Source organism: Coturnix japonica, chromosome 28 (assembly GCF_001577835.2).
Source record: "Coturnix japonica isolate 7356 chromosome 28, Coturnix japonica 2.1, whole genome shotgun sequence".
NCBI classification, from domain to species: Eukaryota; Metazoa; Chordata; class Aves; order Galliformes; family Phasianidae; genus Coturnix; species Coturnix japonica.
In genome coordinates this window covers 2989870-3016403 of record NC_029543.1, presented here as the reverse complement: position 1 = coordinate 3016403, position 26534 = coordinate 2989870, and the positions used below count along the sequence as shown (strand labels likewise).

At 55.8% G+C, this 26534-nt stretch overlaps 4 protein-coding genes across 7 annotated transcripts in view; 2 read left to right on the top strand and 2 right to left on the bottom strand.

Moving 5' to 3' along the window:
* JUND (JunD proto-oncogene, AP-1 transcription factor subunit) overlaps positions 1–722 on the bottom strand; it is a 1445-nt gene extending 723 nt beyond the window's left edge. Inside the window, exon 1 of the mRNA XM_015886082.1 lies at positions 4–722. Within this exon, the coding sequence (XP_015741568.1) occupies positions 4–599 (596 nt within the window). The 5' untranslated portion in view covers positions 600–722. The remainder of the gene's footprint in view (positions 1–3) is intronic.
* Positions 723–3579: 2857 nt separating this feature from the next.
* On the bottom strand, positions 3580–9217 carry LSM4 (LSM4 homolog, U6 small nuclear RNA and mRNA degradation associated). Of its 2 annotated transcripts, none has more exons than XM_015886625.2 (5): positions 9100–9217; positions 8934–8975; positions 8707–8805; positions 6375–6558; positions 3580–4106 (listed from the first exon to the last, which is right to left on the bottom strand). In XM_015886625.2, the coding sequence occupies exons 1-5, from the start codon at positions 9100–9102 to the stop codon at positions 4018–4020; spliced, it is 417 nt and encodes a 138-aa protein (XP_015742111.1). In that variant the 5' UTR covers positions 9103–9217; the 3' UTR covers positions 3580–4017. The 2 variants fall into 2 exon arrangements, with proteins under 2 accessions (XP_015742111.1, XP_015742112.1); XM_015886626.1 differs by having other exon boundaries at positions 8764–8805.
* Positions 9218–9309: 92 nt separating this feature from the next.
* PGPEP1 (pyroglutamyl-peptidase I) lies at positions 9310–18473 on the top strand. Of its 3 annotated transcripts, none has more exons than XM_032440973.1 (5): positions 9310–9525; positions 10939–10991; positions 13560–13676; positions 14149–14275; positions 14649–18473. In XM_032440973.1, exons 1-5 carry the CDS (start codon positions 9492–9494, stop codon positions 15017–15019), a joined length of 702 nt encoding a protein of 233 aa, XP_032296864.1. In that variant the 5' UTR covers positions 9310–9491; the 3' UTR covers positions 15020–18473. The 3 variants fall into 3 exon arrangements, with proteins under 3 accessions (XP_032296864.1, XP_015742110.1, XP_032296865.1); XM_015886624.2 differs by having other exon boundaries at positions 14043–14275; positions 14649–14945; XM_032440974.1 differs by lacking the exon at positions 10939–10991 and having other exon boundaries at positions 14043–14275; positions 14649–14945.
* Positions 18474–22231: 3758 nt separating this feature from the next.
* GDF15 (growth differentiation factor 15) lies at positions 22232–25424 on the top strand. Its single transcript, XM_015886805.2, has 2 exons — positions 22232–22664; positions 23433–25424. Exons 1-2 carry the CDS (start codon positions 22361–22363, stop codon positions 24380–24382), a joined length of 1254 nt encoding a protein of 417 aa, XP_015742291.2. The 5' UTR covers positions 22232–22360; the 3' UTR covers positions 24383–25424.
* The last annotated feature ends 1110 nt before the right edge of the window (positions 25425–26534 follow it).

Sequence of the window (26534 nt, the reverse complement as noted above, 5' to 3'; positions counted from 1 at the left end):
AACGGGCCGGGTTCGGTGGCGTAAGTGACGGCGGGGAACGTGCTGAGGTTGGCGTACACCGGCGGCTCCGGGGCCAGGCCGGGTGCGGGCAGTTCCCCGCCGCCTCCTCCGCCTCCTCCTCCCGCCGCCGTCGCTCCCCCGTTGTTGCCGCCGCCGCCGCCGCCCAACTGGTTCTGCTTGTGCAAATCCTCCAGCGCTTTGACGAAGCCCTCGGCGAACTCCTGCTCCTCGGACGCGGCCGCTTTGGGGTACAGGAACTGCCCGCTGGTCGGCGTGGTGGTCACCAGCCCGTTGGACTGAATGATGAGCCGCTCCAGCTCCGGGGACGCCAGTTTGAGCAGCCCCAGCTCGGCCGAGCCCAGCAGCCCCGGCGCCGTTTCACCGCCCGCCGCTCCCGCAGCCGCCGCCGCTCCCGGAGCCTTTAAAGCCGCCGCCACCTGCTCGGGCAGCGCCAGGCCGAGCCCGTCCTTCTTCATCATGCTGCCGCCGGGGAAGGGCAGGAGGAGCCCGGTGCTGCCGCTGCTGCCGGTACCGGAGGTCGGGGCGAAGCCGCTGCCGAGGCCGCTCAATACATCATCATGGTAGAAGGGTGTTTCCATCCTCCTCCCCCGCCCGGCTGCGGGGGAACGGGGCGGGGGGGAGCGGAGCGGAGCGCGGGGCCGAGCGGGGGGGGGGAGGGGGCGGCGGGGGAGGCGGCGCTGCCACCGGGCGCGGCCCCGCTGCTCCGCGCGCACACACGCGTCTGCCGCCGCCGCGACCCCCGCGCCGCTTAAATACGGCGGCCGGGCGGCGGTGACCTCACCGCGCGGCGCTCCCATTGGCTGCGCGTGACGTCCCGCCGTGTTGTGATTTGCATAAAGGGCGCGGCTCCGCCTGCCGAGCCGGCGGGAAACGCGGTGGCGGGAGGCGGGGACACGTTTCTGATTGGCTGAGACGTCGTCATGGAGACCGGCGGGGAACGGCGCACAACAGCGCGAGGGACGCCGGGATGACGTCATGGCGGGGGAGGGGCCGCACGTGGGGCCCGGCGGGAGCGGCACAAAGGGGGGAGGGGCGGGGGGGGCGGGATGAGGGACACGGTAACACCCGGTAACACCCGGTTACACCCCGTTACCCCCCGGTTACCCGCCCCCCGGTGCCCAACTGGGCGCTGGGGAGCGGCGGTGGCGTCACGGCTGAGCCCGGGGGCGGCTGAGGGGGCGGCGCGGCGTCAGAGCTTGACGTCACCGGCCGCGTATGGAGCCCCCGGGGACCGGGACCCCCCCATATATATATATATACCCATATAGACCCATATATACACACATAGACACACATACACATATACACGCCTCCCCCCGTCCCGTCCAGGCCGGCATTGAGGCCCCGGGGCCGGGCTGGCCCTTCCCGCACAACCCCATCATTATGGGCGCGGCCTGCACGGCCGGTTCGGGCCTTCCGGACTTTGGGGGGGGGGGGGACGGTTCTATGGGGCGAGGAGCAGCGCTATGGGGCGGTCATGAGCCCCACATCACCCCATCCCCCATCGCTTCAGGCTGGCCTCGCTCCCAGCCTCGTTATCCCAATGAGTACTTAACAATGGGGCACAACTGGGGTGTCCCCAAGCTCAGCCCTGTCCCCATTGTCACCACATTGTGCTGCCCTGACCCCTTTTCCCCCCATATATCGGCTCTGTTGTGCTGCTCTGACCCTTTTCCCCCCCATCTATCAGCCATATTAAGGTTTGTACACCCCACAAAGGTCCTGAATGCCACCACAACCCCCTTCCCACCTCTATTTCCCCATAGTATCCCCTTAAATCTCTTCCATTATGGGCTCGTTTAAGCACAGCCCAACTTAATACCACCACCTGTGAGCCCCAAAGGCTGCAATGCTCCACGGCCACCCCAAGTCACCACTGTGAGCCTGAGCCCCACATTGGGAAGACACAGGGAGACTGTGCTGCCTCCAGGGCCTGGAATGGTCCAAAACAAGATAGAGAAAAAAAAAAAAGAAGCAATAATAATAATAAAAAGGAAAAAGGAGGAGGAGGTTTGACGTGTATTTTTAGTCGCTTAGCGAAGCCCTGAAGTATTTCAGCAGCCACTCCCTCCGCGTCGCAGCCGGCTGCGGTGTAACTATTCCTGTGCTGCTGCCTCCCCGAGCAGCACCGAGCTGTGAGTCACTGCAGGACCAGGCCACACCGAACGTCACTGCTGGGAGCTGGGGGTGGGAATGGGGCTGTGGGGTCAATGCGGTGGCCATAGGGACCGACCCATGATGAGCATGGGGCTGTTTGTCCTCCTTCTGTGTGACCACATTATTTGTGGGATTTGGGGAGCATAAAAAGGGTGTGAGGATAGAACAGGATGCTGCCTGTAGAGGCAATGAAATGAAAGCAGAGATATACGGAGTGATGGGAGATCTCTGCCATGAGCCAAAGGTCCCGTTGTCCTGGGTTGCTTTATCACCCCTGCGCTGACACTGCGTCTCCTCCTTCATCCAGGCAGTAACGTGGTGTTAGTGTGGCTGGAGGCAGGGAGGGAAGGGAAAGTCTGACACAGGGCTCGGGCTGTGCTGCATTGAAATGCCACATGGGTGTTTACTTGGAGAGAGTTTCCAGCAGGAAGGACACACGTGCCCCATTCCCACTGCTGGGCTGAAGGCAGCAAACCCACACATGGACCACCCCCCCCTTATGCCCCCATACAGGTTTCCATTTAGGATCAGCCATGGTTTTATTGGGATGTTTTGCTCTGCACCCCATGGGATGGAAGACTCAGAGCAGCCTGAGCTCAAGATGCAAAGGATCTTCCTTCACCTGCAGGAGGAGAACACTCCATCCCCAAGGGAAAAGGCTTGAGGAGCAACCAGAAAATGAACTGACAAACAATGGCAGCCAAGTCAGTCCCTGTATATCATGAGAAACAGGCTTGGGAAGTGCTGCTGTAACTCAGGAACCAGAGGCACAAGGGGGAGAGCACTGAATGCAGGGGAAAAAGAAACAAAGCTTTGCACCTTAACAGCTCGATTGCTTGCAGGAAGAAGAAAACAAGCCAAAAACAAGCAGAGAGGAGCCAGGGGCGCTGCAGCCTTGCAGAAGAGAGCACAGAAAAGCATTTCCTTTCAAGGGAACTTGTGAAATGGAGTTGAATTCGATCGACACTAATTGGGAAACACTCATCACAAAGCTCTCTTGGAAACAGCCCTGGAAGCACAAAGTGAAATCCACATTGGTTCTCCTTTAAGGTACAGGGCAGAGCCAGACTGAGCCCAGAAGAGACTGAGCCCAGAAGAGACTGAGCCCAGAAGAGACTGAGCCCAGAAGAGGACTGAGCCCAGAAGAGACTGAGCCCAGAAGAGACTGAGCCCAGAAGAGACTGAGCCCAGAAGAGACTGAGCCCAGAAGAGAATGAGCCCAGAACAGACTGAGCCCAGAACAGACTGAGCCCAGAACAGACTGAGCCCAGAACAGACTGAGCCCAGAACAGACTGAGCCCAGAACAGACTGAGCCCAAAAAGGAGGGTGAAGATGGAGCCTAAAAGCTTGTTCTGTTCAAGCCCAACCAACCCAACCCCTCACATAAAGACACCACATCATGGAGTTCAGTGTTTATAAACCAAAACGCTGCGCCCGTTACGAATGCAACCAATTGCCCACGTTTCAAGTATGAAAACAAAATGAAAAGACAAACCCAGAACACAACGGAGCCTGAAAGCATTCAAATCGGATCTCACCACATACAGGAGATCCTTGTAAATTAAACCCAGTGATCCCAACAGATTCGATAGGGCTGAAGTCAGGTCCTTAACCTTTTTGTTTCGGTTTTTTAACCATCTCCAATTACAAACCTGCTGGCTAAAAGAAGCCATGAACTTCATTATATGGGATTAAATAGCGAGGGGCTTCCAAACAACATGATTCGAGCACGGATCGACTGACGGAGGAGCAGAGATTGAACACTTCTGAACTGATCCTGAGGTGATAAAACGGAGGAGCATCGTGGCACTGTCCCTGGCTGGGGCTCACGCAGCCCCTCACTGCTTTGCCGATTGCCTGCCTGGCTTTTTTTCCTGCTGGCCTCTTCCACTGCCTGGTATTCCTCGGCCACGGCCACCAAACACACCTATAGGGTGAGGAGAAAGAGCAGAGATAGAACAACATCAGTGTAAGGCTGTTACCACATCCCAGAGCTTCGCTGTTTGTGATGCTATCCCAGATGTGTGCTTGTTTTACAGTCTTTGCTGGGGCAGAGAGGAGACACTCACACTTCTCCTTCACCAATTCCAAAGCCTGTCTGCATTCACCAGGGCCACAAACTTACCTCCTGTCACTGGCAGGCTCAGCATTGCCTCCCTGGTGCTTTAATGTGCCCACTGGCCAACTGTGTATCGTCATAAATTCAAGTTTAGAAAACAAAACCCAAGGAGGAGAGACCCGGTTTTAAACCGAGCCATCTGTCAGCAGTGGGATCAGAGTAAGCTGTCAAACCAAAAGCAACAAAGAGGGTGACTCAGTTTCAAGGCTGCTCAGCTACAGAACAGAAAAAAATACACATCCATGTCCATCAGCACCTTGATTCTGGACAGGGTGATCCATCAGTGTGCAGAGGGAGCACAAAGGCAGCAGTACCTGGGGGCTGTGCTGAGTCCCAGGCACCCTCATAGCATGTAGCTGTGTCCCCCCTTTGCCTTGGGAGCTACTGGCCGCCTCCAGCCCTGCCCTCCCAGCTCCAATCTGCTGCAGACAATCAGAGCAGCTCGCTCTGGAGCTCTGGTTGCTCAGCTGAGACGTGTCTAAACCAGAGAGGAAAAAGCTTGCTCCTAACCCTGCAGCCCTTTGGAAGCAGCTGCAGCCCCCTGAGAAGCTGAGCAGAGACTGCACCACTTCTTCACTGAGCAAACCAAGAAGACGAAGGATTACCAGTGTCAGAAACAATAATCCTTTCAACTGTGTGCACAATTATAGCTTTACTTCTGCCTGCTGGCCTCTCAACAAAATTGTCCTGCCCTCTTTTTTTCCTCCTCTTCCCCCTTCATGTCTCAGTAATGAGAGCCAAACCTCTTCGCTAATTAGCGAATGCCGAAGCTTCCCTTTAAAATATTCCATCAGCAAATTGAAGCTGCACATCAAAACAGCAGGGAACTCCACCTCAAAACAGAACTCAGCCCCGCTCTCCACAAGGTGGATATTTCCACAGCAGAGAAAATACTTGACTTGAAACGTTTGTCCAAAGAACCGCATCCAAAAAAGCTGCTGTGCCAAATGCTTTGGAAGCTGAAATAGGGGAAGGAGGAAAAAAAATAAAAGGAGCCTTCAGAATTGTAAAGGTCATTTCTGCGTGTTCAGAGCTGTTGGGAGGCAGCAAAGGGAGCAGCCGTCGCAGAGGGATTTTCCTCCTGCAGCCTTTGGGAGCTGTGGATGCAGCTCTTGGTGTGTCCCCAGGTCCCTCCCATCCATCCCTCACGTACTCACAGCACACACTGCTCATTAAGGGCACTCCGTGGAGACCTGGAGTTCCTTTTAAGCCCCGGATCTCCTGAGTTGAACTCAGTTTTGTTGTAGCAAGGCAGTTTGCCTGGCATTTAAGCTCCTACTGCAGGCTGAACTGAGAATCCCTGGGGCTGAGCACAGTGACCACAAAGTGAATTGTCAAGACGTGGCAGGAGGTGTGAGCACGAGAGAGAAATGCTTCTCAGGCATCCAGCAGGACTGTGCTCACAAAGGGCAGATATTTCCCCAGGCTGAAGTAGTCCAAGATAACCCAACCACGAGAAATGGGACGGGGAAGGCGGAGCAGGGTTGACCTCTTTCTATGTAAGTGGGAACCTTTTATCAGAAACATGAAATATTCATTTGGAACAGGAGGAAAACAAACCTTCAGATATCTGATGTTAAAAAAGAAGAAAGGAGCAGAGCACAAGATGAGAAATCCCATCCTGATGAGAAATCCCATCCTAATGGGAGAAAAAGATCTTTTCCTACCACTGGGATGGTCAAATTCAAGTCCAATTTCAAACAGAACAGCCACTTGTTTCCCTCCCACATCTGCAAAGCCAACAGACACCAGAAGTTTGGTGGGGCCGTGTTCTGTAACCAGCCAGGAGGGGCAGAACCAGACAGCTTCAGAGACTCCCTTAAGCTCCTGCCCAGCCCAGGAACGAGGCTCATCCCTGGCACGTCTCCTTTCTGCTCTTTGGCAGAGGCTGACTTAGAAGCCAGACAACACTCACTCAACTCGATCTTGCACAGGAGCAGCTCCAGCTTCTCATAGACCAACAGCTCTGGGTTCAAAACTGAGAAGCATCATCCCTTCCTTGCACAAGAGGTGGAATTTAAAGGCAGGAATCCCAGTCACCCCCTCTCTGAACTGAAAAGCAAAAAGGATCGTTACCTCGTCCAGCACCTCCAACACCGCGGCCTTTCTGCTGCTTCTGCTGTTGCATCCCACCACGGCCTCTGCCTTTGGAGACCACCTCTTCTTTCACCATGTCAATTATCTCATCGGGGATCCGAAGGTATTTAATTGTGCTGCCACGGATGTAACACTCTGGCATCCTCCAGAACTTGTCACCATCCTATTGGGAAGCAACGTGTTAAGCTGAGAACAAAACCACGTGCACTTAAGTTGCTTTTTGACACTTGAATATCTCCATCACTTCTGAAGCGTGCGACAGATGTAATAGTCTATTCTGAATGTACAACCCATAATTAGCTGTGAAATTCCTGTTTTCCCTTTAAAACACGCAGCCCTACAACCTGCTGGGGAGTCAGGGGGCGTTCAGCCATGAGCCACTGCAGTTTCAGCCCGTTCACAACCGCCTTTGACTCTCACAGAAAGTGAAGGAAGAAGAGGAAACAGCACCTTCCCTTTGCTTCTCATACAAGAAGAGAATCGAAAGTGGGACTGGAGAGGGAAATGTGGTAAGTTCAACACAGCTGCTGCAACACGGGGCAGTTCCAGCACATAAAGCCCCAACCAGAGTCACCTACAAACTGAACCCCTTTGTGGTGTGGATTGAGCAGCGAGGAGCATCCAGCTGGGTGTGGGGTGAGCCCAGCAGCGCACAGGAACCGCGGCTGTGGAAAATAAGAGCTTACAGATCACGTTCAAAGAAACCTTCGGGTGCCAAGTTACGGAGCAGCTGCCTCTGTGTTTTGTTTAAGGCAGTTTCAGGGCTTTGCTAGGACACAGCCCATCAGGGCTTCAGCTCCTGTGGCTGTGGGAATAGGAACTGCATGTGAAAGTTGAACAACAACTGATGTAAGCGGGAGGAGGGATGGAACCTCGTGCGCACGGCCGTGCTCTGCTGCAGGGCTTGGCTGAACACAGGCTCCTCACAACTATCACACATGGACAGAGTGTCCACAACATCCCAGAGGAGTGGGTGAAACCAGAATGCCTCGTTTCACCTCTCCAGAATCAAGTTGTACCCCCCTCCTCCTCTGCTCCGGTGTTATTTGGGGCAATGCAGCATGCACAGGCAAGTTCCGTGTGTGTGAGACAAGCAGCCTTCTTCAAACAGGCACCCAGCAAACCCCACCCTGCCTGGATCCGCCCGGCTGCACTTTGGCTCTCTATGCAGGAAGGGATGGAGCCAGGTCCCCGGCTTCCTCGTTCCAGCTCCCCATGTAAACAGCTGCCGCAGCTCCATGCCATCTAGTGGCTGATCCCCACCGTGCCACCAGGAAGGCTTCCATATATACCCCCCCAGTAGCACCCAGGGGGTATTTAGGGGTGGGGAGTGAACTGCAGACCACTCGGTGGGTATAAATGCTGAAGTGCTCTGCCCACAGCAACACAAAGCTGCTTAATGAGGAAGCAGTATTAAAGGCCGGCATCCCTTGTTCTGCAAGCACTAGTAAGGCTTTGCCACTTGCCACCCCTTCCCATTGAACTTATCTGTTTATCTGCCCCAACAATCTGTGGATCCAGATTTTTAGGGCTCACTGCTCTGCTGTTATGATCCTTCTTAAACCTTTGCTTTGTTTAAGTACACACATCACATCTCCGTGCCCCAGCACTATTGGCCAATACCTTCCTGCTGTGGGTCCAACAGGCACAGAAACCCTTCCTGAAGAAGAAGGGTTTCCCTGACAGCCTCCCCCACAGACCCGTGATGTTCCCAGGCACAGAGAGCAGCAGCAGCAGCAGGAACGTGGCCAGGCACAGGCTGCCAGGGACAAGACCAGACACTTGAGGCTGAGGTCAGAGCTCAAAGCACAGATCCCAATCTCTTCTCGGAGCACTTTGGCCATGGGCAAAAGTAGCAGACGAGGCACAACCCGGTTAAACAAGAGGCCCTAATAACTTTTGATGTGGAGTTACAGGGCGTGAGGCAGGTGATGATGAAAGGCAGCACTGTGCTCGATGGGGCTGCATGGAGCGGGCAATGGGACAGGACCTGTCACCAGCCCTTCACACTGAGCACCTTCACCCTGCTGTCAATGGGCTCATTCGTTTCTTACACCTCATAACTGCGTTACATTCACATTCAAAGCAAAAGCAACACACACAGAAGGGTGAGGATCTCTGCGAGTCCCACTCAGCTGCAGGGCTGGGGGCTGATAGCAATGTGGGGTCTATGGGCGCAATGGGGGGTCTATGGGCGCAATGGGGGGGGTCTATGGGCGCAATGGGGACAACTCATTCCTGATCTGCTTTGATGCTGTTCAAAGTAGGGGGTCTATGGGCGCAATGGGGGTCCTGGCATTGAGCTGGTTACCCGTGAGGTGCAGATGACCTCCCGCAGGTTGATGTTCATCCAGTTGTCGCAGCTCACCAGGTGCCCGTTGTACGTCTCGCCGTTCTTCAGCTCCACCAGCTGGAAGAAGCAAAGGGGGGGGGTCAGCATGAAGGAACCGGGACCGACGGGGCGGCACGGGGACCCAACGGGACCCGACGGGGCGGCACCGGGCCCATAGGCCGCAGCGGGAGTGGGCCGGGACTCACCATAGGGTGGTTCTGCGCCGTCTTCAGCAACGACAGGGGCAGCTGCGGGGGAAAGAGAGAAAGGCCTCAACAACCGGGAACCGGGACCGCCTCGGATCCCCATGTAGGGGCTCAGGGAGTACCGGGACAACCGAACCGGCCCGGCCCGGCCCATTCCCGCACTCACCATCGTGCCGGAACCGCGGAGCCGCCGCCGCGCCGGGCGCTGCCGCTCAAACCACCCCCGGCCCCACACGGGACCAATCAGAGCTCGGCGCGGTCCTCGCGGAGCCAATCAGCGTGCAGGACCCGCCTCGGCCGTAAAGCATCGCCGAGGTTGGCGGTGCACAGCGTCACGACAGTGCCGTAAATTGAAACGCCGAGCGGGAAGCGGCACGGAGCGGCGCTCAGGAGGCGCTCTAGGCAGCGAGGCGGCGCGCACTCTATGGTCGCGCGGGGCCGCTCTGGTCCTCGGGGCGGCGCGTATTCTATGGCCGCGCGGGGCCGCTCTGGGCGTCGGGGCGGAGCGCGCTCTATGACCGTGCGGGGCCGGTCGCTCAGTGCGGTGCGGGAGCGGAGATGGAGAAACCGCGGAGGGCGGTGGTGGTAACGGGTACGGGCGGATGGAACGAGACCGGGGGGTGGGGAGGGGACGGCAGGGTGGGCTCTGATTCCATTATCTCAACGGGGGGGATGCGGGATTGGGAGGGGGCGGTGAGGGGCACATGGGGGTGTCGGGGTCCTGGTGGGGGTGTACGGGGATTGGGAGGGGCGCGACGGGGCTGCGGCGTGTCACAGACCCCTCCGGTTATACCCCCCCCCCCCGGTCCCCGCTGTATTTGTCCCATCTCTTGCCCCGGGGGGGTTGGGGGGTGGTCTCTGCTTCAAACATTCAGAGCTGATGGTGCTGGATCTGCCCCTGATGGTCGCACTGAGACCCCATTGCAACCCCATGAAGGTCTGCAGGGTGGGCTCAGTGCTGTGTGCCCGGCAGGACCCTGTGCTGGGTGTGGGGTGGCTGAGGCTGGGTTTGGTGCTACCCATAAAGTTGCTCATCTGATATGCAAGGAATCGATCTGGGGGTCGGTGTGGAGGATGAGTGAGGGGGCAGCTCAGTTGGGTTCAGAACGAGAGGTTTTGGTTACATTGGGGTACCTGGAAAGCTGGTGTGATTCATATTGAAACCATCCCAATGAAACACCTGTTTGGTGCTCTCACATCTATAGCTTATATATGGAGAAACAACAAGTGCATTAGGATCCTGTGGGAGCCTTCAGGAGGGTTATTATGGGGAGATATTGATGCTGGTTCCGCTTGGAGGCTCAGGTTGATACTGAGATCCCATTGAGCTGTACAAAGCCCTGTTGCTGTTGTGTGCGGTGTAACCTCAGCCCTCCCCTTCTGCTGGCAGCACATGGGAGGTTTCCATTAGTGTGTCATGTAATATTTGTGGTCCTGACTTAGATGCAGTGCGTGCCTTCTGATTGCATTAGGCTCACAGGGTAGCTCTGCCATCTGAAATTAAAGCATATCGATCCCACGCCCAGATAAATGCCCAACCTTTGTGTGCTCGCTCAGGGAAAGATGTGATGGGTTACTAGTTAACTCCGAGTTACTCATTAGGAAATGCAGATTTGGGGACGTAAGTGTTTTTATAGCGTTGTGTAACCTTTGGTGCTCGGTGCAGGTGGGTCAGCAGTGCTTTGTTTGGTTCCTATTAAGGCAGAAGGGATTTTGGTGAAGGTGTGAGCAGAGAAATGCTGGATGGAGACTTGTCTGTGTTTGTGGGCTGTTACAATCAGGGTTAGAAGATCCAATCATGATCCCCATTCTATGCCATCACTCAGCTCCTCCATAGCTAACAAGTGTTCCTAACCTGGTCAGCAATACACCCCCAGTAGGGACTGGGTGTTACAAGCAGTGGCTTTTCTTTCAGAGCACATCAACAGCTGCACTTGGTGCTTCTTGGGTTTAAATCCAAGGTGCAGGGCTCAGCTGCTCACCGGGGGCTTTTCTTCTCTTGCAGGGTTTGGTCCCTTTGGAGAGCATGCTGTCAATGCCAGTTGGATTGCAGTGCAGGTAATGCTGTCACTTCATCCTTGGAGCATCCATTAGAGCAGCACCATCCCCTGCATCCCATGCATCCCATGCATCCCCATGCACCCCCTGCACCCCCCTGCACTCCCCTGCACCCCCTGCATGCATTCCAGCTGTGGCTCTAAGTCTGCTGCATCCACTGAGGTCATCTCGCCCTGTATGCAGGCACTCAGCTTGGTTATGTTTTGTTCAGCAATCCCTTTGCTGGTAGAACTTAGTGAGGTTGGGTTCATATAGCAAAGGCGAATAAGGAATCCCTAGGCTGACTCCTTGCATTTCAGAGCAGTGAAATGGTGCACGGAGCCCGCTGTCTTTCTCCCCCACTTAGCAGAGGGAATTCCAAATAAATAAACCAAAAGGAATTTGTATGTTTTTTCTCTCAGCTGCAGCCTGGTGAGCAGGTTGACCTTTAATCCCTCTCATCTGTAATGGGGCTCAGCACGTGGGGCTGTGCTTGCAGTGCTCACAGAGTGGCATTGCTTGAGCAGATCAGAATGTGCTGTGATGGGGCACAAAGGAGCCAAGCTCTGCTAAACCAGAGCTGAGGGTGCTCTGTGATGTGCTGTAATGCATTGGCTTGGACAGTGCCATCATATTCTCCCAGTTCTTCCTTATTTGTTGCTCCTGGACATGGTTAATGACAGAGCTGTTGGGAATTCAGGGTGCATTTTAGTACAGCAACCTGGGAAGCTGAATCTGCTTTGCTCCCCAACACTTCTTTCTTCCCTTCGGAGCTCGGGGATTCATATCTGCTTTAGAATGCTTTTAAATTAAATCACAAGCTCTCATCAATTACAACCAGCTGATGTCCAGATGTCCGATGTGCTGACTGGTGAGGGGAGAGGAAACCTTTGGCTCGAAGAGCCACTGGGGCTGAATGCACCCGAGTTGGGTTTGCTCAGCCAAGTCTGGGGAGGAATACAGGCTGCATTACATAGAGCTGCGTGGTACTGAAGGGCAGCTATGAAGCCACTTGGTTTGGTTTGTTCTTTCTCTTGTTTCCAAGGTGGTTTTCTGCTAGAGGAGATGCCTGGAAGAGCATTGTGGTTATGGGGCAAGGTAATAGGAGCACTGTGTTTATGGGGCAGGATGAGAGAGCACTGTGTTTATGGGGCAGGGTAATAGGAGCACTGTGTTTATGGGGCAGGATGAGGGGACCACTGTGTTTATGGGGCAGGATGAGAGGTGGGTGTTGTGCTGTCCTTACAGGTGCAAACCTAATGTGTGATGTGTATAACAAGGGGCAGCCTCGTGCTGAAGCAATTGAGTGCATCCTCAGCTCACATTGAGTGCTCAGGGATGCTTTGGGAAGATAGAGCTGCACCAAGGCCCACCTCCCTGCGGTCCCATCCTGCAGCCAGGAGCACAATGTGCCCAGATCCCCCTCCCCTCGCCCCGTCTCAGCCCGAGAGGCCCAGACAAAAAGGAACAGCATGGCTTTGAGCACAGCGAGGTGGGCTTTGTGCGACTCAGACGGGGCCCTCATGGAGCAGCGTGGACACAAAGGCGTCTGAGTTGCTGAGCCCCAGACGGTGTGATCTGCATTTTAATAGAAGAAAAATCAATTAAACAATCTTCTTAAATCCTTTCTAGCTCCGGGACTGTGCCGGTTCTGCTTTATTGCATCCTTTATGATCCTGTATCGCAAGGATAAGAATCCTTGCTTTTCTTCCCTGGTGATCAACTCAGGGAATACCTCACCTTCAGGTCATGGCAGCAAACACTGGGGTCAGATAAATGCTGTGTGCTCAGGGAAGAGATCCCAGATGGACTCAGAGAGGCAGATAACCTCGCAGCTCTCAGAGCTCACAGCAACAGCTCCATGCATCACACCTGCACCGTGCCATGCTTTCATCTCTTTAAGGTTTTGAGGCTCTATGCAGCTGCAGCTCAGCAGGATGTGGTGTGGGATACAGTGCCAACACAGCCCAGGTGTGTCCTGTCCCACCATCCCCATCCCTGCGTCCCCATCCCATCCGAGCACGTCTGGCTGCTCTGGGCCCCAGCAGAAAGGTCAGGGAGCAGCACAATGGCTGTCAGGGTGTCTAGACAGACCTGATAGGGATATTAAGGGCTCACAAAGGAGCCCATTGTCTGGGGGTCAGGGAATGGGTCAGACGCCTTGGTTTTTCTGTGTTTGTCAGGTATACAAGGCAGTGGATAATGAGTTGTCTGGGGGCCAGAGTACATCTTTATTAGTGAGCTGCGTGTCAGGGCTGTGTGCAGTGCAGGGCTCTGTGCTTCAGGAGCTCAGTGGAGGAGTGCTGATGAATCCCTACAATTAACTCTTCCTAAAGAGCCTGCCTTGCAATGAGTGCTCTTAACTTGTAAACAAGAGACTTGGTTGAGGTGCTGGGTAAAGCAGCCAGCCTTTGGAAGGTGGATTTGTGTGAGAGGAAGCCAGCAGGAGAGCTCACAGTGCTGTGCTGTGGCTTTGGGGGGAGCAGCTCTGTGTGCAGGTCCTGCTGCCTTATGCATGTTCTGCACTGTGCTCTGCCCTACCTGTATCTGACCACCTTGCTTTGCTCCTTCCTTTCTATGTGTTCCTAGGAGCTGGAGAAGCTCGGGCTGCGAGATGGAGTGGACCTACACGTCTATGAAGTCCCAGTGGAATACCAGACAGTGCAGAGACTCATCCCTGCACTGTGGAAAAAGCACAGCCCACAGGTGGGTCAATGAAAGGAGGAGAAGAGATGGAGCCAACACGCATCCAGTGAGCACCATGCTGTGCTTTGAGCTGCATTCAGTACTGCATCCTCCACTGCATCCTTTGCTCTTCCCACCTGGATTTGCAGCGTTTTGTGGCTCAGAGTGCAGTGCTGCACTTAATGGGAGCTCGGCATCATGCCACATTTAGGCCATTAATTAGAGCTGAGGTTGGGGGTGGGGGGAAGATGAAACAAGAATCATCTTGTGCTGTTGGTTGTTATAGTGGCTGATTGCATGACAGCCATGAGGAATTGAGGTGCTTACTGGGAGCTGTGGGCTGTTGGCTGCCCATCATTGATGTAACGTGTTTCTTTTCTCTCGTAGTTGGTGGTGCATGTAGGTGTGTCGGGTATGGCCACCACTGTCACTCTGGAGAAGTGTGGCCATAATGTGGGTTATAAAGGCTTAGACAACTGCCGTTTCTGCCCAGGCTCTCAGTGCTGCGTCGAAGGCGGCCCAGAGTGCATCGATTCCATCATTGATATGGACGTGGTTTGCAGGAGGGTCTCAGCACTGGGGCTGGATGTCACCGTCACCATCTCTAAGGATGCTGGCAGGTATGGGGTGATGTGGTCCATTAGAAGCAGGGCACTTGCATTGCATTGCATGCTGTCCTTGCATTGCATGCTGTCCTTGCATTGCAAGCTATCCCTGCATTGCGTGCTCACTCTGTGCTCAGCTGACCTTCACCCCTGGCAATGCTTTGCTCTGTGGTCACACACCGGCGATGGGAAGACACACATTCTTTGTGTTTTGTCCTACATTGGGTGCTGTGAGCGCTGCTGCTGCTGCTTCAGCTCGACTCTCCTTGCGCTTTTTATTGCAGGATGTTGATGCAATGCCAAGCGATAACACGGTTTGCTGTGTCCTGTGGTTTGCACACTTTATTTGTCACATGTTGCTACATCAGCCCCGTTTTCTATGTTCCAGGTACCTGTGTGACTTCACTTACTACACTTCCTTATACCAGAGCTGCGGGAGGTCGGCTTTTGTTCATGTGCCTCCATTGGGGAAGCCGTACAGTGCAGAGCAGCTGGGCCGGGCACTGCAGGCCATCATTGAGGAGATGCTCGACGTTTTGGAGCATTCTGAAGCCAAAATCAATTGTCAACACGAACATTGAAAGCAGGCAGGAGCTGGCCTGGTATTGCACTTCCAAACCTTCCCCCCCTTGTATAGGGAGGGAGGTTCTGAGACATACAGCACGAGAATTGGAGACTTCAAAAACAAAAACCTCACTTTCAAGAATTGACTTCTTATTTTCCCTCTCTTTCCCTTTTATTTTTGGCGTATTTCAATGAAGAAATGAAGATTCCCTTCTCCAACACAACACCCGAAGCTGCTCATTCCTGGAGCCTGCATGCCCTGCTTTACCCACAGCTCATCTATTGGCTGAGTGATGGTCTCTGAGTGGTCCCACTCTGCTCAGATGGGGGATTCCTTGGCCAGGGCTCAGTGTTTGGGTGCAGGGGATCGGTAACCCCATCTTGTAAGGACTCCTTGTTGAGCTGGAAGGTTTTGCTTTCCTTCTGTCTCCTTTTATTTCTCCAAATGATGAGGTCGCCGTGTGAAAGTGTAACCGAAATGAGTTGGAATGGGGTGAGTTTGGTGTAAGAAAGTGACAAAACCGAGCGCTTGTTGGGGACGAGGAGCCTCAGAAACTGCTTTTGAACTGAAAAAGGTTATGGTTGCTGCCTTCTACCCCCAAACCTTCACTGTGGCCTGGCTGATGTGGCTGCAGGTGGGAGGGCTGTGTGTTGGGTTGCAGATCAGATCTCTTGGGTTGCAGATCTGAATCCTTCCATACATCCTCAGCATCAGGGCTGCCCTCCCAGCCCCACCACCCTGAGCTGTGTGCAGCACGATGTCCCATGTGTGTGCACAGCCCATTTTGCTTTGCTGAGGAGCTTTGCTAAAGGCCACTTTCTCCACAGGAGATCTTTATCACCATCTCTTGGCTCTGGCTGTTGTTTTTAAGGTGAAGGTTGAGTAATTTATAACTTCCTTCGCCGTGAACTTTTGTTCTCGTTAAAGGTTGGCTGGAGAGTAATGTTTAACTTCAGTGCCCATTGCTGGTGCGATGTGTTGCCAAGGAGTGCTGCCAAAGGGCATCTCCCATCTCAGAGCCAGCTGTTGGCTGTTTGTATATAAAAACACATAGAGAAGAATCCTTGTGAAAGGTTTTAGGGCATTGTTCCTCCTGTTCTCCCAACCACGGATGGTTCTGCTGGCCATGAGGATGGGCATCCCACCATCAGAGCCCACAGTTGTGTGCAGAGAACCATAGAATGGGTTGGAATGGAGCTCAAGGATCATGAAGCTCCGGTCTCCTGCTGCATGCAGGGCTGCCAGCCTCTACATTGAATACCAGCCCATGCTGCCCCATCCAACCTGGCTTTGGGTGTATGGAGGGAATGCTTTCCTGCCTGAGTTTGCCTTCCAAGTGAACACTCTCCTTGGCATTGGACATGCCTGGCAGGTCAGGGCAGGCTTTCAGCTTTGTAACTTATTCTATTTAATACTTAGATTAAGTATTGGTGGCTCGAGACGGCTCCCAAATAGTCGAGCTCTTATCTCCATGTAGCTCCGCTGTGCCTGGGAGGAGCTGTTGGTGTATCTTAGCAATGGAAGGTGCTGCGTTGGGCCTTGGTGGCAGAGCTCCCTTGCAGGCTGTCCCTTAGCAAAAGTAATTTATTCTCTAACCTTATATATTCTTTCTTCATTCCCTTTTTGTTCATTAGCCCTCAGGGCGGTAGCGGCGTTTCGGATAGCGAAACCTTTTAAAGATGGCGTTGAGTTTGTTTAATCCGGACCTCATTTAAAGGATTTTGTTGTTGTTAAAGGGGTGAGATGAGCTGATTCGGAGCGCTCCTTTGCTATAGGTATCAGTGGGTGATCCATGGGGGTCTCTGCAGCTCGGGGTGTTGTGTGCTACAGAAGCATTGCAGGGTGGCACATGATGCTGATGCTTTATCCCCTTGATACCAGCCAGTAGGATTTGCTGCTTTGCCCCTATGGAGACTCATTGCTGGCTGCAAAGACGTTCTGAGTGAGCGTGGACCGTTCAGGTTTTGTATTCATTATGGTGCCTGCAGTTGGTGATGTCTTAAAGCGGAGTTTTGGGGTCGTGTGGCTGCAGAGTTGGCTCTGGTGGTGCATTGAGAAGTGGGGTGAGGGAGAGAGAATGAGGGGGGTTCCCTTGTGGTCTCTGGTGTTGAGGTGCTGGAGGTGAGGAGTGGGGCTGGCTGTGGTGCTGGGGGGGGTTTGTTGGTGTCAGGGTGATGGTTTTGGTTATTAAATGCTGTGGAGGGCGTTGAGCTCCAGGTACCCGAGAACTCCTTCATCCTTGGGGATGGGCTGCGATGTGGGGTGATGTTGTTCCCTTTGGGTTAAACGCCTTCATCTGTTGTTCAGAACAGCAATAAGATGAAATCATCCCATGGGCTTCAAAGCTCCTTTAACTGCATGATGTTTAGTGGCACAACCCAAAGCTGCTGGCATCTGTGGGTCAGCACCGTGTCAAAGCCCAGGGATGGCAGCAGTTCTTGCTGATCTGGAGCACAGCAGCAGCAGGGAGGGACAGAAGCATTGGAGGGATGGTGGGAGGTGTTGTGGGGTCGTGGTGTGGGGCTGAGGGTGAAGGCTGAGAGCTGTGAGAAGAGCTCAGAGCGGATTCAAACCAAGTGCTGGAGCAGGGGGGGGGTCTGCAGGGAGGGGATGTTCTTTCCTTCGTGTTTACTGATCTCAGCAGCCTGCTCAGGTGTAGCATTCAGAGTGCAGGCAATGCTGAACCTTCCAGTGCCTCAGTCCTCCAGCACAGGGTGCTGTGCTGTCATAGTGTCCCATGGCTCCGAGTTGGGCTGCTTGAATTCAGTGGCAGTGGGCAGCAGGCGGCTCTTTGCAGCAGCAGCCCCGGTGCTTTGTGGTTTAAGTGCACTTAGAGGTTGTGTTTCGTGCCTGGTTTGGTGTCTGTTGTGACCCCAGAGGTGTCCTGACGAACCTCCAACCAAGCTGGGGATGCTGTCAGTTCACTGAGCGAGAGCTGCTCCGTCCCATCTGTTATAAGGCAAAGTAGAGAAGCAGATACTTAGATAGGAATTGATAGGAGATGAATCTGTGAGCTGCCCTTAAATACAACCCCGTGCTACTTAACGACACGTTCAGGTTTTAGATTGCACCAGCTTCTTACATTGCAAATGTTTACTTTGATGAACAGGGAGTGCCTTGTCCTGCACTGGGCTCTGGGAAGCAGAGCAGAGTGTTGGGGGCTGAGGGGCCCTTTGGGGTGAGCTCATTCACCCCATGCTTTCCAGGATCCACCCTGCATTGAGCTCTGGGGGTCTCCTGGAACACATTGGGATGTGACAAAGGGAAAGGGGTGATGGGGGGGTTTCTCATTGCTTGGGGAGGGCAAACCCTTTGGGGTTCTGTCTGTTCTGAGGTGCTGGGTGTCCCAGTGCTGCTCTGCCCCCCATCCTCGTGTTGTTGTTGTGCCAACATCACTGCTGAATGGAGCCCTCCAGTGTTGCCCATCAGTGCTCATAGGACTCCTGGAGCTACAGCTCTGGATCTATGGGGGCTTCTATTCCTTGCAGTGTGTTCTTGCAGTGCCTTGTAACCCCAAACAGTCTGTGTGTCACAAAGGGCCGTGGCACAAAGGGCCGCTCGCTTTCCCTCCGCTCGCTGTTGTTCCCCTGGACTTTGTAACTGAGAACTTAAACCCATGTTTCAAAGTAAATAAAGAGTTTAACTCTGCCTCGTGCTGCTCTTGGATGGTTTTTGGATACCTAGAGGTGCCTTTTGGGGGTGGGAGCAGCGTGTCTACCTGCTCCATATCACACTGCTCACGTGCCTGCAGTGCTGATGCAATGCTGGGGCTGCAGCTGGCTCACGAGGTGTTGGTGATGTCATGCACTGTGTGTTGCAATCTGAGCTCTCTGCACGGAGAGGTGGGAGCTGCTGCTGTTGGGCCCCATGTGCCCTGCATGCATTCCTTGGCTGCTGCTGCTTTGGGTGATGCTGGAGGGTCTCAATGCAGAACAGCTCCAGGCAAAACCCTTCCTGCAGCATCACCTCTGTTGGAGCTGCTCTGTTCCTCCTCCTCCATCCTCCTGGCTGAGGTGGCACGTTGGGACCTTGGTGCCTTTCCCCATCTCAGCCATTAAACCAGCAGCATTGGGGACCCCCCAGGAGCCCAACACCCCCAGGGCTGTCAGTGGGGTCCACCCCTGCACCCCACAGTGGTTTTGGGGATGCAGAGTGGCAAATCTCAAAGCACTTATTGCTCAGAGCACTGGGCTGAGCTTGAGGTGGGGGCTGACAGCCACCTCCCTGTGTTCTCTTCTCCTTTTGGCTGCTCTTACCCCTCTGCTCTTTGCTCTTATTGGCCCCTGTTTGCTCATTCCTTACAGTGCACAGACACCACCAGAACTCCCCAGTATTCCCAGTGTTGAGCACTGTGCATGAGATCAGACTCTCACCCAGGAATGGCCTTGAGAAGCTCCAAGCTGCCCTTCTCATGGGGCTGGGGCCGTTCTGCTGCTGGGAGCACCGCTGTCGGGCAGCGAATGACACCATCCAGGGTGAGATTTCCATTTTTGGCCATAGGCTTTGAGCAATTTCCTGTCTTGCACACACTGAGGGGTCTGGGGGTGGGCTGAGCCTGCAGCCATGCGTGCCGTCGGGTCGGGAGCATCGCTTCCAAGTGGAGCAGAAGTCTCATTTTTGGTGAATGCTGTAAGCGAGGAACAAAGGGGAGAGCAGCCAGCCCCACTCCTGCTGCAGCAGCACTGAGGCTGCCCACGCTCACCTGATCCGGCCCATCTATTTACAGATGGCCAAAGGTCGGCAGGGTTCTGTTGTGCACATTCACCGTGACAGCACAGTGAGGGCACGGGATGCTGAGCTCCAGGCTGGATTCTGAGCCCTCCGTGCCTATATCCATACGTCTGAGAAAGCATTGCTGTGCTGTGGGCTCAGCTGCATCACCCAGACCTCAACCAGCCGCTGTTAATGCAGCATCTCAGTGCTCGGGGCACCGGGTTGGTGCTGGCAGAGGGTGGAGAAGTGGGTGCCCCCCTCGGGGAGCTGCAGCACTGCGGGCTCTGGTGGGGGAAGTGGTGCTGCCCGGCTTCTCCTTCCTCTTCCTCATTGCTTCTGCAGCTCGGAGCTGGATGCAATGAGTTCCCATGTGCAGCACCCTCAGTGCACAATACAGGACCTCATCCTGCCCACAGGTGTGCAAAGGAGGGTGCAAAGCAGACCGACACCTTTCCGTGCATGCCCTGAGCTCCGCGCAATGCTCCGCCCGCTGCTCCCACCCACAGCAAAGGCAGGAAATTCCTCCGTGCGACCTCGGCCGGAGCGCGGTGCTGATGGAGGTGGGGGGTGTTGGGGGGGGGGGGGATGCTCCGATCGTGCAGCGCAATGAGGACACGCCGGGGAATTTCCCAACAGATCGTTCAGCATCCGCAAAACGTTGCTCTGAAAGCACAAATTTTATTGCCGGGCTGTAAAATTTCCGGCTTCACCGCTGGCGCCTTTGGGGAGGAAAACATCCGGCCCTGCAAAGACTTTGATGCTCCACGCGAACCCTCCGTGCATCACACGGGGAAGGGATCGCAGCCCACGCGGCGCCCGCAGCTCCAAAGACGCAGCTCCAAAGCGCAACTGAAGGGGGGCAGGACTCACTGTGCTCTATGGGTGGGTGCTGGTGGGGTGGCCGATGGGATGGGACCTTTCCTGACCACCTGCACAACTCAGATCCCGCAGCCATCCTGCTGGGAGCTGAGCTGCTCAGAGACAGCACGGCAGCCTCGTGCCTTCAGCAGCTCCAACCCCACAAAGCTGCTCCATGCCCGGCCCTGCTGCAGGGATGGAGATGGGGATGTGAGCACATGGAGCCCACTGGTCACACACGGGGATGCTGAGCTGTGCATGGGATGCAGCACTCGAGGAAAGTTGGCTCTGGCAGCAGGGCTGCATCAGGAAGCAGCACAGAGGAACCAAAACTGTGGCAGGCAGAAGCTGCGGGTGGGGAAAGGAAGAGCAAAGGCAGCTGAGGGCTTCCCTTTGTCCATCCACCCATCCACCTATCCATCTATCCATCCATTTATCCATCTATCCATCCATTTATCCACCCATTTATCCATCCATTTATCCATCCATCCATCCATCCATCCATCCATCCATCCATCCATCCATCCATCCATCCATCCGTCCGTCCATCCATCCATCCATCCATCCATCCATCCATCCATTTATCCATCCATCCATCCATCCATCCATCCATTTATCCATCCATTTATCCATCCATTTATCCACCCATCCATTTATCCATCCATTTATCCATCCATCCACCCACCCATCCATCCATCCATCCATCCATCCATCCATCCATCCATCCATCCATCCATCCATCCATCCATCCCTCCGTCCCTCCTCCCCCCCAGCAGCACAGTGCAGTCACACCACGTCACCCCCCACATGACGCCCCTTGTGCTGATGACCCAATGCTTTCCCGTGGCCATGGGTGAAAATCTTGTTCTCCTTTCTTTGCCTCGAGCAAACGTCAAGAATCTGGGTGAAAAAGGCAGAAATAAAGCTCGTGCTCAGCTGCCGAGTTCAGCACAAACCACGGGCTGGTGGGAATGCCACATTGAGGACCGTGCACTTGGCAGCATGGAATGCAGCCGGGTCACCTCGTGGGGTTCACATCCCTTCTGCCCACAGTGTGGGGCAGTGGGGCGGATGTTCCCCCCGGCCCCATTGCCTGGTGCCCACCTCCAACCTCCACCTCCGGGCTGGGGGGGGGGCTGCCGGGATCGTCCACCCCTCCGTGTTCGGTCCGTCCTCTTCCTGCTGTTTAAGGCTCCGATGGGGCGCAGCCGTGGGACCCTCCGTGTTTTCCTCCTCTTGCTCTTCCCGTTGCCTTTCAGCTCCGATTCGGTATCGCTGGACCGGAGCCACCCGCGCCCTGAACCATCCCAGGAATGATGCAAACCCAGGGAGCGGTTACTTCAGTACGAACCGGACCGGGGCAGCGACATGCGGCAAAGCCGGGCTGCGGTGTCATCAGCCGGATCCCCATTCGGGAAGTGCCCCCCTCTTCAATCGCGGCTCCGATCAGCTCCGCCCGCACATGTTGGCACGTCGCGCTGCCCTCCAGGGGTGGAGATGGGGGGGGGGGACGAGAAGGGGATGAAAAGGGGACCAGGAGGGTGGGCGAGGCGTGTTGGTGCCACAGACAAAACACATCCCCATCCACGCGTGCCCAGCGCCACGTGCCGCCCACGAGACCTCCGCCCACCGCCGTCCCTCGGTCCGTCTGCTCAGCATCTCCCCCCCACCCGGGGGCACCGAAACGCCGTTTGTCCGTCGTTCCATCCCGGCTCAGAGCCCGGCGGTGCCCGGTGCAGCCGCGGAGTCACCGTGTCATCCATCGGAGCGGGGCTGGAGGTGGATGGGGGGGAAGGGGGGGAGCGGAGGGCGGGCAAAGTCCCGCTTATATAAAGCCGGGGCTGCTCCGCTCCATTCATTCTCCTCGCGGCATCGATCAGAGCCGCACGCGAGGCCTTTGCGCAAGAGGTTTTGCAACTCCCCCCCGTCCCCCCCCATTCTCCTCCTCCTCCTCCTTCTACGCGATGCTGCGGGACTCGGGGGCCGCCGCCGTCACCTGCCTGCAGCTCCTGCTGCTGGCCGGCACTGCGCAGCCACGGCCCCGCGAGTGGGACGAGGACGGGCAGCAGCTGGAAGCCATCAAACACGGCATCCTGCGGCGGCTGGGGATAGCCGGGCCCCCCCCGGTACCGAACGCTCCGGACCCGGAGAGCATCAGCCGAGCGCGGCGGGTGTACGAGCAACGAGTGGCCGAACTGCGAGGGAACCGCAGCCGGGAATGGGAGGAGCGAGAAGGAGCGACGCGTCGGTACCGTCTGACCGCGATCCGTAAGTGGACGCTGCGCTCCCGTCCTGTCCCCATCCGTGCCCCCCAACCCTGCCCCCCAACCTTGGACCCCCCAGCTGCACCCCACTGTCTTCTCAAACCACATCCCCATCTGTGTCCTCAAACTGCATCCTGTGTGTCTTCAACCTGTGTCCCCAAACTGCATCCCATCCTCTTCTCAAGCTGTTTCCCAGCTGTGTCCTACTATGGTCTCCAACCCACTGTGGTCCCCAAACCGACTCCATCCTCCCCCATACCCAGCCTCCATCCTGCTGTGACCCCACATTGTGTCCCCACACTGTGTCCCCAAACTGCCCCCATCACACCCACACCCCGATCCTCATCCCATCGTGGCCCCAATGGTGCCCCCTGAACATGTCCCACCATGTCCCCGACCCACATCCCGCTGTGTCTCCCAACCGTGTCCCAACCCTCACCCTGTCCCGACACGTGCTGGGACATGAACGGACATGAATCCATCACCTTCCTCCCCCCCTCCTCCTTCTCTTTCTCCTCCCATCATCACCTTCAGAGGAGGAGTTGCACTTTTCCGCTTCAAAGCACTGATCCAGGCACAGTGGGGGGATGTGGGGAACTGGCCAGGCTGGGGGTTGGGGGGCAGCTCTGCATGAGATGGGGTCGGACCCCCCCCCAACCCCGGTGCCATCATCCCATTAGAGGTGGGCAGTGCCCCATGGGGATGTGGGCAGGGAGGACACCCCATTGTGCACTATGGGGTCTGTGACATTGACCATCCTCTCATCCCACAGTGCAGCGCCTGCCGGACCCCCCCCAGGGCGAGCGGGACCCCCACAGGGGGCAGGAACCACAAAGAGGACAGCGGGACCCCCATGGAGAGCAGGACCCCCATGGAGAGCAGGACCCCCATGGAGAGCAGGACCCCGATGGTGACCAGGACCCCCATGGAGAGCAGGACCCCGATGGTGACCAGCACTCCCAGGGGCATCAGGACCCCCAAGGTCACCGGGACCCCCCCAGACCCCAGGACCCCCCCGGTCCATTCCGTTACCTCCTGGTGGTGCCTCGTACAGCCGCTCTCCGCCAGCAGCTGCAGGTTCTGCGGGCACAGCTGCAGCTCCCCCTGCACTCCCAGCGCTCAGCACAGCTCCAGGTCAGCATTTCCACCCCGGGGGGGCCCAGGGCAGCCCCACGGCTGCTGCACAACCAGGACTTGGACCCTCACTCCCACCACATTGACTTGACATCACCCATCCGGCACTGGGCCGCCGGGCACGGCGCTGCGCTGCGCTTGGAGCTGACCTTCACCTCCAATATATCAACTCCATTCGATGGATCCGGAACCAGGAACGTGGTTCTGGATGTGGAAATGAAGGACACGATGGGTCGGGGGGCGAGGAGACGGCGGGGGCTGGAGGAGGAGTGTGGGAAGAGCGAGGGGAGGTGCTGCAGGAGGACAATGAAGGTTTCCTTCCAGGAGATTGGCTGGGATGACTGGGTGCTGGCACCGCGCAGCTACGACATGCGCTTCTGCCAGGGCTCCTGCCCGCACAACTACCGCGCTGCCAGCATCCACGCACAGATCCAGGCTCGGGTGCATGCCCTGAGCCGTGCAGCCCCAGCACCGTGCTGTGTGCCCGCTGAGTACGACCCCATGGTGCTGATGCACTACGATGCAGAGGGCAGGTTGGTCAGCTCTGTCTTTGAGGATATGTTGGTCACACGCTGTCACTGCGCATGAGGGCAACAATGGGGTCTGACACCTCCACCTGTAGGGACCCGTCACCTCTGGGTTTAGGGACCCACCACCTCTGGGTATAGGGACCCGTCACCTTTGAGTATAGGGACCCATCATGTTTGGGTATAGGGACCCGTCACCTCTGAGTATAGGGACCCATCATGTTTGGGTATAGGGACCCGTCACCTCTGAGTATAGGGACCCGTCACCTCTGAGTATAGGGACCCATCACCTTTGGGTATAGGGATCCACCACCTCTGAGTATAGGGACCCGTCACCTCTGAGTATAGGGACCCATCACCTTTGGGTATAGGGATCCACCACCTCTGAGTATAGGGACCCGTCACCTCTGAGTATAGGGACCCATCACCTTTGGGTATAGGGATCCACCACCTCTGAGTATAGCGACCCGTCACCTCTGGGTATAGGGACCCACCACCTTTGGGTATAGGGATCCACCACCTTTGGGTATAGGGACCCGTCACCTCTGGGTATAGGGACCTCTGGTATAGGGAGCAGCTCTGCTGGGTGTAGGGATCTGTCAGCTCTGGGTATCAGGTACCTTCACCCCCGCTGTAGGATTCCATAAGGTCTGGATATAGGAGTCCATCACCTCCAGATATAGGAGTCCATCACCTCCAGATATAGGAATCCATCACCTTTGCAAATAGGGTCTGGCATCTCTGGCTAAAGGGGTCCATCACCTCCAGCTACTCATCCTCTCCAATCTATAGGGACCCATCACCTCCACATCCAGCTATGGGCCCCATGGACACAGACCCCGCTACCATCACTCCGTGCCATAACTTATTCCCCTCTCCCCTTATTTAAAGCATTGATTCAACAGGAGGAACCCACCCCCCCCCCCACTGGCTCCTCTCCTCACAAACCTTTTTTATACACAGTCCTTTATTTATTGCTCGTTATTTATTGCACCGGATGGCTTTGTTGGGATTCTTTCTTTTTTTGGGGTATATTTATATATTTCTATAATTGTGATGTAAATAATAATAAATAATAATAATAAAGTGATGATTGGAGTGCAGTGCCAGCAGCTCTGCCCTATGTGGCCACGTCCCCTCCCCGTCCCCATCACCCATGGGTGAGTCATGTGTGGGCAGTGCTCCAGAAGCACTTTGCCCTCACTGTGTCCTTGGGGCTCTGGGACAGCCCTGACCTCAGTGGGGATGTGGTGCTGTCATTTACTGGTACCCACAGCTGGGGGAGGTGGGACGTGAGATATGGGGCAGAGGGGTGAGGATATGGGGCATGGGGGGGCATGGAGACATGGGACAGGGGGACATGAGACATGAGGATGTGGGGCAGGGGGACATGGGGCAGGTGGACATGAGATATGGGGATGGGGGGCAGGGGGATGTGAGAAATAGGATAGGGGGACATGGGGACATGAGATGTGGGGATATGGGGGACATGAGATATGGGGATGTGGGGACAGGGGGACATGGGGCAGGGGGATGGGGGGATATGGGGATATGGGGATATGTGGGGCAGGGGGACATGATACATGGGGATATGTGATATAGGGGGACATGGGGATGTGATATGTGGGGACATGGTATGTGGGGATATGGGGGAATTGAGATGTGGGGACATGAGACAGGAGGACATGAGATATGGGGATGGGGGGAAGGGGGACATGGGGCAGGTGGAAGGGGGGGACATGAGATATGGGGATGGGAGGCAGGGTGACATGATACATGGGGATATGGGACATGGGGATGTGTGATGTTGGGGCATGGGACATGAGAATGTGACATGAGAATATGGGAGATGGGGGACATGGGACAGGGATAGAGATGTGAGATAGAGATATATGGACATGGGGATGTGGGGCTTGGGACATGGGGACTTGGAGGTGGTGGACATGGGGCAGTAGGACATGTGGGGATATTGAGATATGGACTGTGGGGACATGGGGATGTGGGGCAGGGGGAGCTCCAGCCTGGGATTATGGGCTCTGGGGACCACAGCTCAATGGATGTGGGACATGGGGTCACCATTAGGGGACGTGGGCTTAGAGGACCAGGAAATAGGACCCTGCCTGCATGGGGCCCATATTATGGCACTTCTGCTTTGGGGACAGGACCCCCCCCAGGACCCCATGGGGGATCCGACAGACTGCGAGCCTTATGGG

Bases quoted from the DNA above. Each gene is read 5' to 3' on its own strand.
- LSM4 (XM_015886625.2), bottom strand. The intron at 8,806-8,933 runs GTGAGTCCCGGC...TGCTTCTTCCAG, and splicing joins CGGCGCAGAACCACCCTATG to CTGGTGGAGCTGAAGAACGG. The intron at 4,107-6,374 runs GTAACGATCCTT...CTCACCCTATAG, and splicing joins TGTTGGAGGTGCTGGACGAG to GTGTGTTTGGTGGCCGTGGC.
- GDF15 (XM_015886805.2), top strand. From the start codon at position 22,361: ATGCTGCGGGACTCGGGGGCCGCCGCCGTCACCTGCCTGCAGCTCCTG. The intron at 22,665-23,432 runs GTAAGTGGACGC...CTCATCCCACAG, and splicing joins GTACCGTCTGACCGCGATCC to TGCAGCGCCTGCCGGACCCC.
- PGPEP1 (XM_032440973.1), top strand. From the start codon at position 9,492: ATGGAGAAACCGCGGAGGGCGGTGGTGGTAACGG. The intron at 9,526-10,938 runs GTACGGGCGGAT...CTTCTCTTGCAG, and splicing joins GAGGGCGGTGGTGGTAACGG to GGTTTGGTCCCTTTGGAGAG. The intron at 13,677-14,148 runs GTGGGTCAATGA...GTTTCTGCCCAG, and splicing joins GGAAAAAGCACAGCCCACAG to GCTCTCAGTGCTGCGTCGAA.